The 11,360-nt window shown below is 30.2% G+C and overlaps 1 protein-coding gene across 1 annotated transcript in view; it reads right to left on the bottom strand.

The window, feature by feature from the left end:
- LOC107454707 (dynein axonemal heavy chain 7) overlaps positions 1 to 11,360 on the bottom strand; it is a 127,184-nt gene that overhangs the window by 29,541 nt on the left and 86,283 nt on the right. Inside the window, exons 42-48 of the mRNA XM_071187076.1 lie at positions 10,439 to 10,584; positions 9,120 to 9,328; positions 8,853 to 9,045; positions 8,560 to 8,755; positions 6,815 to 6,987; positions 6,596 to 6,736; positions 4,044 to 4,202 (exon numbers count right to left, since the gene is read on the bottom strand). Of these exons, the coding sequence (XP_071043177.1) occupies positions 4,044 to 4,202; positions 6,596 to 6,736; positions 6,815 to 6,987; positions 8,560 to 8,755; positions 8,853 to 9,045; positions 9,120 to 9,328; positions 10,439 to 10,584 (1,217 nt within the window). The remainder of the gene's footprint in view (positions 1 to 4,043; positions 4,203 to 6,595; positions 6,737 to 6,814; positions 6,988 to 8,559; positions 8,756 to 8,852; positions 9,046 to 9,119; positions 9,329 to 10,438; positions 10,585 to 11,360) is intronic.

Here is an 11,360-nt window from a genome sequence, read left to right as displayed (position 1 = left end):
TTCTTGAGTTTATGCCAAATCTTTGAATCAAAAATAAGCACTTTTTAAAAACTTTTCAAGCACTTTACAAAAATTTTCAAGCACTCAAAAAATTCATATTCAATCAGTGATATCATTGAAAAACAAAAAATTTTTATAAACAGTTTTAGCGTTAAAAAACCCAAAAAGAAACAGACGTAAATCGAAACAATCAGTACTTTCCCACATCATCGAGTGAATTCAACTTGACCCTGAACTCAGAACAAAAGTACCCGTACCCCCTACGTCAAAAAAGTTTTAGAAGTGAAATAAAATAAACAATAATAAAATTAAAATAAATTAAAAAGAAAAACATTTAATAAGGATCTGATATTCTCCATCCGAATTGGAGCATTCGGGTTTCGGTTTCAAAGGTGCATGCATGCGCCATAACGTGGGTATGACATGAAGTCCACGTGAATGATTACGTAGCAAACACCCCATTTTTCGTGAAAAGCATGGGATCCACCAGATATCACTGAAGGGGGGGGAATTATTCGGGGGGAAAAAGCACTTTTTAAAAACGCCAGCTGAAAAATGCACCTTTAAAAGCTTTTAAAAACGAAATCTCCAAAAAAGCACCTTTAAGTACTTTTTACAAACGCTACGCACCCTGTTCACAATAAAAATTTAGGAGATAGTTTACACCATGTCACTTGTCTGATGGTTAATTACTTGCTTACATAAGATAAATCTATATTATCCCATAATTCTTATAATATAGAAATATCTAATTTCTATCAGCTATAAATAAAAAATCTGAAAATAAATAACATGATTAAATTTACTAGGTTTTCCCATGGATTAAATGGTTTTTACCTTAACTAAATATAAGGTGAAAAAGCTAAATAAGGCTTAAAGGTGAAAACTAAAACCTTAACTAAATAAGGCTTAAAGGTGAAAAAGTTTAAAAACAAAACATTTAGTACCTACTTTAAAAATAGTCAATTTTAAAGTGAAGTAGTACCTTATCAAATCTTAAACACCTCAAAAGCAAGAGTCTTTGAAAAAGGGAGAGTTTTTCTTCCCAAATACCAGGCAGTGGAATGCTTTGTGGGTCTTTAGAGTTAGAAATTTCTTTCCAGGATTCTGCAGTAGACATAAATTCATCTCTGTAAAAAAGAAGAAATTGCATTTTTAGAAGACACCTTTTATATTTAAGTGGAAAACAACATAGGACTACCAAAATAAAAGGAAAGTACTAATCACTACAAATATGGAAGTTGATTTTTTACATTAAAAAAGTATGAATGGTTGACCGCGTAAAGCCAAGCACAGATGGCACTAGGTGTTAAAATTTGTCGTAAGACTTCTAGGTTACTACTCTAGATTAATTTTTATGCCTAAGCTTGAAAACGTGTGCTATCCAATATTATTATATTTGTAGTGTTTACAATGCATAGTGACAGCCCCAGACTTTTGTCGGGAGGATTTCTCCTCAAAGCCGCACTGTAATGCGTTTTTTCAATATAAATTTCAACGAAACAAACAACTAGTGAATTCGGAAGACTCCACAAGCATGCTATTATGATATAAAAAAAAATTTTTTAAAAAACCAACGGCAATATTTTGCACTAATATAGCCAAACAAGGGATAACACTAAAAACATATGAAACCATACTATTTATTTATGTTGTGATATTAATTTTTTAAAATTTATTTAAGGCTTACGACTTGTCAGAATTTATGTAACACAGAAAATTCTTATGAATGGTAGAATTACACGTAAATTTAAACACAATAATAAAACTTTCTAGAATATTAAGCCTGTTTACACAGCGCCTCGAAAGCATAACATATAGGTGAAAGGATACGTCGGAAAATTTCTAAATTTCTTCTGGTCTTAGGAAGCTTGTTATTCTTTACATTCTGTCAAATATAAATTATTATATTAATATAAATTCTAATTATTATATTTTTACTTGTAAGAATCTCATGACAAAATTGAGAGTTTTTTGAAAAAATAGAGGAAGAGGTCAATATTGGTATGTAACAATGCTACAATTCATTTAACCGTAGCACATAAAAGATACATACACAGTTATCATAAGTTGAATAAGGTACAAATACAGGAAAATAGCATTAAAAGCAACTAACACTGATTTTTTTTTTAATGCTTTTCTTTAAACATTAAAATGATTAGAATATTTAGAACTGGCACAGCTATTTTGAACAAAGTAAATATGCAAACACAAGCTTACTTTCATAGCTCCATAAGTTTGTTAGTTGAAACACAAAATCTTTCAACTTACAATCAAACAAGTCGTGATGCAGAGTCATGTTGGAAGACTTTAAAATGCTAGTTTCAAAAATCAAGCAGTTCTAAGAATTTTTGTTAAAATAACTCTCGCTGTCATTAATACTTATTCCAATTTTTTAAATTTTTATTAGAGTTAGTAATTTTCATCTGAACATCATTTTTTTTTAAATTGAAAACTGGGTGTTATATGCATTTTTTACAGTGGCAACTTTTTAACACATGTGGTCACATATTCTAAACCTCAAAACTTTAAAGGATGAAAAAATTGTTGATATTAATGAAGTCATTTTTTTTATAAAGTTTTTCTCAAAGTATGGTAGGCACAAGTTTCATTTCCAAACTGAAGAAAAATTTTAAGAAACAAGCATGAAATAAATCAACATATCAGAACATATAAAATATTTTGACCATGTGAAAGATTATAAAATATTCATAATTCCATATTATAAAAAAATTATAAAATGCACATAGAAATATTTTCAATGAAAAAATATTGGCAGGCAACTTTTTCAATGCCAGTTTTATTTAATTGGTTATCTGTTGACTGTGGCAACCATAAACTCAGCCCTATAACACTGTTAAACTCAACACACATAAATATTTTTTTTACATAATTTTTAAAACCGTGGTTGAACAGCCGACCCAATTCCTGGGTTTACGACTACTAATGCTCAACTATATAGCCTTGTAATTTTGAGCTCACTCCAAAAGACAAGGGAACTTCTGGATCTGGAACAAAAGATTCTTTTCTTCTGTTGTCAAAACTCTTAATCCCTGAAACTCTTTAAAAAAAACTTCCTAACATTTTCTTGTATTTAATTTAACTTTCATTTATTTAACTTGTATTTATTTAAATCAACATATCAGAACATATAAAATATTTAGAACACATGAAATATTATAAAATATTCATAATTCCATATTATTAAAAGATAATAAAATGCACATAGAAATATTTTGAATGAAAAAATATTGGGAGGCAACTTTTTCAATGCCATTTGTTTAATTTAGTTGGTTATCTGTTGTCAGTGGCAACCATAAACTTAGCCCTATAATACTGTTAAACTCAACACACATAAATATTCTTTTTAATAATTTTTATAACCGTGGTTGAACAGCCGACCCAAATCCTGGATTTATGACAACTAATGCTCAACTACATAGCCTTGTAATTTTGAACCCAACCCAAAACACAAGGGAACTTCTGGATCTGGAACAAAAGATTCCTTTCTTTTGTTGTCAAAACTCCTAATCTCTGAAACTCTTTAAAAAATAATTTCCTAACATTTTCTTGTATTTAATTTAACTTTTGATACAAATTCGAAATATTTCAAGTGCAATTTTTTACAAAATGTCTTATTACGTTGTTTTGCAATTTTAAAAAATTGAAAATAAGGGGATAAGTGACTTAAACAAGCATTTTATAATTGTCGTTGAACAGCCGACCCAATTTTTGGGTTTACAACTTCTAATGTTCAACTCCGTATCCTTGTAATTGTGAATCCATTCCAGAAGACAAGGGAACTTCTGGATCAAGTATTGGGAGAAATTTTGCCTTCGTCGAGGACTTTTTTAAGGAATTAACCCGAATTTGCGTTACATGGAGAGGAAGACCATGAGAACCTCCCACGGTTACCCTAATGGCAAGGGGACTCTAACCCATGATTTGTAAACCACTGAGGATATTTCACGTCAGTATATATCATTTTAAAAAAGCATTCTTAATACTTTACAAATCATTGAAAATCAAAACTAATCACTTACTTCAAGCCATGGAATACTTTAAAATCTGATAATCTGCACAATTCATCCCAGCATTTATCTTGCAACCATGCTGAAGCAGGATTTGGCGTTGTATTTTCCAGTCCAACACCCCCAGTTAGAAAAAATTTAAATTCTGTTTTTTCTAATTTTCTATCTGACCTGTGGTAAAAAGTTATGTTCATTGAAATATATAACTTATTATTGAGAGTGCACAAAAATACCACAAATATTTATTTAATGCTAAAAAAATACTTAACCGTTTTTAATAAAGCAATGCTTATGTAATTAACTCTTTCCTTACCAACTTTTTCATAAACAAAATGCAAAAAATGAACATATTTTTTTACTTCATTAATAAATACAAGGAACTAAAACAAAACATAATATACAAGTTCTAAGTTGAAATTTAAATTTTTTTTTTATGTGTAAATAACATTTAATTTACCATCAGTTTACTATCCCACATTATCTCAGGCAAATGAAAACAAGTTAAATATTAGTCTTTGTATATGTTCACATCTTCATAATCTGAAAAATCAACTGCATTACTTTCGCTTGCAAACGCCATTTTTGTACTCTTTTCTCATTGTAAATTCATCAACACATGAATTTTTTATATACAATTGTGCAAAACTCGTCTGCAGACCCACAAACAGCAAAACTCCCAAACAAAAATGGGCAAACTGCCAATCACAGCAGATTATTATTATTTTTTGTTTTGTTTCCGGCAGAATAAAAACACGATGAAACAAAACGTTTTGACGACTTCTGCTATGCCCGAGTTCTAATAATTCTAATAATTTGTAAATTGGCGATAAATAATTTATAAATTGGCGTAACTTTCTTCGATTGTAATATAAGAGTAACCTTTGAAATAATACTTCATAGGTAGTTCGGAGTTGCCATTCTCGATGGACACTGCCGGTTTAAACTGAAAATTAAACCTGATATTTAATAGAAAAGAGCAAATACTATTTTCAAACAGAAAAAGTATCCCTTAGTAAAGAAAGTTACACAAATTACCGTAAATTATTACCACCTAGGATTTAGGAGATTATGCAGATTACAGAGATTATCCTTTTGAAAAGGATTAAGTGTGTTGACAGGGTTCATACTCAAAGAGAAAAAAAAATTTCCTGACTTTTTTTGTTAGATTTATGTAAAACGTCCGGAATTTTTTTTAAAAAAATTTATAAAATTTTAAATTAGAATTATAATCAAAATTGCAACTCTAAGTAAGCATTTATACATTATTTTTATTTCAAATAAAATCAGGTGATTTAAATTATGTCAATTCCAATTAAAAATAATAAATTGTCACAAATGCGACTTAAAAAAAAAATAAGACTAAAGCAATATTTTGAAAAAAGCAATTTTTTTGTAGGAGTGAAGTTGTTGCAAAAAATACTAAAAATAAATAAATAATCTGTGTATAGTTGAAGTTTCATATTGAATCAATGTAAGCATTTATAAATTATTTTTATTTGAAAAAAATCAGGTGATTCAAATTATGTCAACTCCGATTAAAAATAATAAACTGTCAGAAATGTCACTAAAAGAAAAAATAAGACTAAGGGAATTTATTAGGCAATATTTTAAAAGAAAATCAATTTTTTTATAAGTATGAAGTTGCTGCAGAAAATACTAATAATATGTAAATAATCTGCGCATAATTGAAGTTAAATTATATTTAATCAATGTAAGAACATTTTTGGAAACAACAATATAATAAACAATTAAAATCCAATACATCAACATCGATTAAAACAGTAATTATGGGAAAGATAAGCATCAATAAGACTGTATAATTTGATTGAGCAAAACTTATTTAAAAGATTAATTAATTAATAATTAAATAATATAAAATTATAACAATAAATTAATAAATTAAAACAAAATGTTTTAACACCAATTATCAAACTGTCCTAAAAAGAAACTGACAAATATATAAACAATCCATATATAATTAAAGTTAATCTATATTTACTAAGTTAAATCAAAAAAGTGTTTTTAAACAGACTAGCAAAAAAATAAATAAACAATAAAAACGCAATACTTTTAACATTTAGCTATTAAATAAATAAAAAAAATTCAAAAAAATGAAACAAAGTGAAAGAAAACTAAATATTAAGAGATAACTTATTAATCAATAAAATAAAAGAACAACTTTTTAACAACTAAGTCATTCTAAAAAAATATTTTAAAAAAAACTATACATTAATCTGCATTTAATCGCAGATTTTTCCCACATAATTTTCTGACTTTTTATCTAAAACTTGTTTTCCCTGATTTGTCATGTGGTTAACATCAAATGATAAATAAATAATTTCTTTAACATCTTCTTTGAAAATTTTTCAAAATCAAATTACCAAATTTCAGTCGTTCTATCGGAATAAATGGTCCAGTGCGGATGTTCTAATGGACATTAAAATAACATTATGTCTATGAAATAGCGAACGAGGCTTTGTGCATTGGTCATAATAATGAAAGGGTTAATTGAGTGTACATCCAAAATGAAGATGTGTGAATAAAGAAAGAAAAAGTATCCATACATCAGCAAATTGCAGCAGAGTACAAAGGAGAAGAGCAACTTGTCCTTTTCAAATAAGGATCTGCATATATTGCAGTACAAACTGTACGTGAAATAGTCACTGAGATTCTGCAGTCGCTGAGTTAAGTCATCCGACTTCTCACTGGAAGAGGGACAATTATTAGCAATATTGAAAGAGTAAAAATAAAAAAAAAATTGTAATACACCATATTTATCGAACCTTTGTTGAATGGCTCTCAAAAACAAGTTGATGAACCAGTTAAGAGAGTACTGGTACATAGGATCAACGTTGGGAAGGTCTGTTATGGAGAAGAACAGAACAGAGGATCTTTGAGCAACAGGTTGGTACAAAAGTCGAGACTCATTGATATTTGCAGTGGTTTCATCAGCAATCTGTAAAGGAAGATATTATCATGAATTTTAATGTATGAAATTCAAAAAAAAAAAAAAAACTATAGTTGCATCTGTTAGATAAATAAATGCTAAAAGGGTTTTTTCTATTTTGATTAAATAACATAAAAATAAAAGGTATAAGGTTCGAACTTCGTCAGTCGTCGAAGATAACGATCTCATGCATTCAACTTACGTCGGTAACGTCATGGTCTGCGTTGATCAGCCAGTTAATTTTCATTTGCTGTTGGACATTCTCGCGTGGATCATGACGTCATCCGTTATCTGTTTAAAGAGTATTTAAGCTTCTGAAGAGTATCTAAGCTTATTGCTCGTATTCATTCTTTTCACTAGTCACTCTGTTTGTGATAATTTGTCTTGTTTTTAAATAAATTTATTGCTTTATAAAACTTCGTTCTGTTGACTAACAGATACAATGATATTCTGCAACAATCTCGGATGTCAGTATCTATTAAAATGTTAGAGAGTAGTTGAACTTAGTTTAATCAATTAATAAATAGCTAAGTAAAGTGAATAACCTTTTGCCTTGCGTCTATCACTGGTCTAGTGGTTATAACTTATTGTTGTATTTTTTTATCATATACTACATATTGTATCATAATCACTGGTCATGTCGATCACTGGTCTAGTGGTTACTGTACTGGACTACAGGGCCAGTGGTTGTGGGTTTGAGTCCCACCATAGGCATGGATGTAACTTTCTCTCTCTCTCTGTTCTTCTATGTCATTTTTTCTGTGTGAATGTAACCCATCCTATAAATGTGTTTGTGGTTGTACAGGGTTGCCACTCAAATTTGGAAAAAAAATTCCCTGTGTTTTCCCTGTACATATTATACACAATATATTAAGAGGAAACAACAATTATTGTGCTCTTGCGTGAGCTGTATTGGGCTAACTATATTTATTAGCTTTAATTGCTGGAAAAACAGCTGAACATGCTTAAATAATGCTATAGTAAATGAGATAGTTTAGTATAGCTGAAATATCATAGTTAAATATCCCATAGATAATGCTTTGAGTGGCCACCATTTTTTGAAAAACAAAATTCCCTGTATTTTTCCAGTTTGCAAAGAAAAAATTAAAATTCCATGCATTTTTAGGTGGGTTTTAAATTCCCTGTGTTTTCCCTGTGGAGTGGCAACCCTGTTGTATGACGTGGGAGACGCTACGCCACCGCCGTGGCTTAGCCACAGTTGCCCACTGGGTAACGATGAGAGTGGCAATTCCGGAATTTCTGAGGTCAGTGGGAAATAGACCCAAATATCCACCATTAAATAAAAAACTTATTAATCATAATGAGAATAATAATCATAAAGACCAATAGACATGTGACCAATATAGGAAGTTGAGTTATCTAATATTAATCACTTATTATTATAGTTTAATGTGTCAGTTTTACAAAGCAGTGTCAATATGACCAATGAACCTCCCACTGACTTGAAACAGAACTTGCTACAGTCTTATTTGGGCAATTGAGTAGTGAAGGGGCAATTTTGACATTTCTGAGGTCAATAGGAAATAGACCCAAGTGCCTGCCATTCAAAAAAAAAGATACCTTTTGCTTTGCTTTGATGTCATCCACAAGAAACTTTGATGAATCCAGAATATTTGTGGCCTCTTCATTCTCCAAAATGTTGCTCCCCTCTGACTGTGCCAAGGTGTAGAGGATCTTGTCTTCAAGCTCTTTCAGAGACTTCTCATTCGCAGCTGTCTGCACAATCAGCTGCTGGCGAGCTTCCTCCAAGTCTGGCCTGTTGGATACACAAGCAAGCAAATGCACAACTTAATGACACAGTAGTTAGATATAACAAAACAACACTGTAGCTCTTTAGAGTTAGACATGCTTACCTTTCTTGAGCTACAACAATGCCCAAGAGTTGATCTTCTAAACCTTCAGGAGTTATCATGAAGTTTAGTAGTGATACTTTGGTTGAAATCTCGGGCAAATAATGGGGATTTCGTAGCTTGGTTGTGATGTACAGGCGAAAATCTTTGTTGAACTCCACAACAGTATCTCCAATCTGTACCATGTCCATAGTACCTGAAGAGTACAACACATATTAGTGAAAAATTTTGTGATGTGAGATAAAATGATTAATGCTTTCCTTTTCTTACCTTGTTTGAAGGTTTTCTTGAGAAGAAGTGGCTCCAAAGAAGGATCCAATACCTCCCCCACATTTTCCAACAGAACTGGCCACCCAAATTGTAAGCTGTTCTCCAGTGTCCGAAGGAGATCAGGGTCAGTGAGATTCACGACCGCCAAGTTACTCTCCATATTCTTCACCCACTTGGTTGCTTGACCCTGCGGATCTATCATGAGGGGCCTGAGAAAAGAGCATTTTTTGAAACATGAAATTTAATTGAAAAAATTGTTTAAAACATAACAAAAAAGAGAAAAGTCAGAATATATATAAATAGTGTTACTTTCATAAATATGTAAGCTTTAAAAAATTTTACGATACTTAACTGAATCAAATGTGTAGCTCTTGTTTCATACAATTGATAAATATAAATTAAATAGACAGGGTTAGTCCTACGTCACCTCCCCCAAAGCGCTCTAATAGTATAATGGAAGCAAAGTTTAACATAAAATTTCCTGTTGAAACTGAAGTGACATGCTTTTTCAATTAATTTCAATAACAAAATAGTTCGTTTAAATATATTAAGGTCCCGGTTTGGATAGAAAATAATCAGTTTGATATAATGGCATTATTCAGTTTAGTTTAAGGCTTGTTAAATTGTAAAATTAATTTGATCAATTTTGACTCCATACAAAAAATGCTCACACAAGTTATCCCCTTCTCATTTAGACACTCAGCAGATGTTTGTTCAAGACATGCTGAGCGAGAGAGAACTTCAAAAGCAGTAATTGAAATATTTCACTTCGCTTGGAACAGGCTTTCTTTTATCTAAGCCACAAAGAAAAAGATAGCAATATCAGGGTGCGTAGCCAGATTTTTCAACAAAAAATAAGCACCTTCTAAGTATTTTTTAAGCACTCAAAAAATATTTTTAATCACTTTCCAAAAAAAAAAAAATCATAATTAGGATCTGCGCATTAATAAGAATTATTTTTTCCTAAAGTTTAAAGTTCTTAATTTATAAACATAAAATCAATGAAATTAAAAAACTTTACATAATCATAATAAATCAACTAGTTTCTGATAAATAGTGCAGAGAAAATTGTGAAAATCATGCATTTTTTGTAATTTAGAACAACAATCGACATGGCAAAGAAAAAATCTCCATTTAAAAGATAGAAAATTAAGCACTTTTTACAAACTAAGAATAAAAAAAGCACCTTTAAGGACTTTTAAAAAACGTAAATCAAAAATAAGCACCTTTAAGCATTTTTTAAAAACACTACAGTTCAGTTTTTCGAAAACATTAATAACTTTCTAAAATTTTTAAATATGAGTTTGTGCTTTACTCACCATCTCTTTCCATATTCTACGATGACACCATTATCAGTAGAAAAAGCGTCTCTGGGCAGACCATTCAAATTCCAAAACTGTATTTTTACAGGATCTCCAAGAGTTTCACTCAATGAAAATTTTCTAGTGCATGGAATTCTATGTTTCTATGGGGGAAAACAAAGAATTTAACAGCATTCCATTAATAACACAAAAAAGAACATCTGGCCAATTTGAAATAGAAAATATCGTTTTGAGAAGAAAAACAGTTTCTCCTGATATAACAACGAAGAAAAAAAAAGAGGATTTGTTTCTCTTTGTGGGAAACACCTTAAACAGCATGTTTGATATTTGTGATGGCATTACATATTTCCTAGCTTTTAAAATTTCTTCAATTTCTTAAACTTATTTTTTTTAATCATTCTTAATCAAATTTTAATTAAATTAAATCAATCATTAAATTTTTATTACAATTTATAAAAAGCGAATACAAAATATTTTATTCTTTTCTTATCGATCATGTAATGGTTAACTTTTTATTTCAATATTAATGTAAGACTCATTAATTCACTGTCGCGAATAATCGAAAACAAAAAATCTATTTATAACTCTTTATTCTTTATTTCTTACCACAAATATGTATCAGTTACATGGTTATACTAAATTTTCAAAAGCCTTGTTGGCGTTTCGCGATTGCAAAAGTTTTTTTTAAATCTAATGTTGATTATGGGAGGTTGGCTTTATTTTTGACTATGCTATCTTTCGATAATTTGCCAACCTTGGATCTCTACCCATGCTCCTAACTGTCCGTTGAAAATAATTCATTTACTTTCAATTTCCAATTTTTGGCAACTGGGGTGCCTTTTGGGTCACCCAGTCCCAACCATTCTATAGAAATCTTAATAGAAATGCTCTATATGAAGAGTGATTTCTCTTGATCCTT

This window comes from Parasteatoda tepidariorum, chromosome 10 (assembly GCF_043381705.1).
Source record: "Parasteatoda tepidariorum isolate YZ-2023 chromosome 10, CAS_Ptep_4.0, whole genome shotgun sequence".
NCBI classification, from domain to species: domain Eukaryota; kingdom Metazoa; phylum Arthropoda; class Arachnida; order Araneae; family Theridiidae; genus Parasteatoda; species Parasteatoda tepidariorum.
The sequence above is the reverse complement of the archived record's forward strand: the minus strand, read 5'-3'. Positions and strand labels throughout refer to the sequence as shown.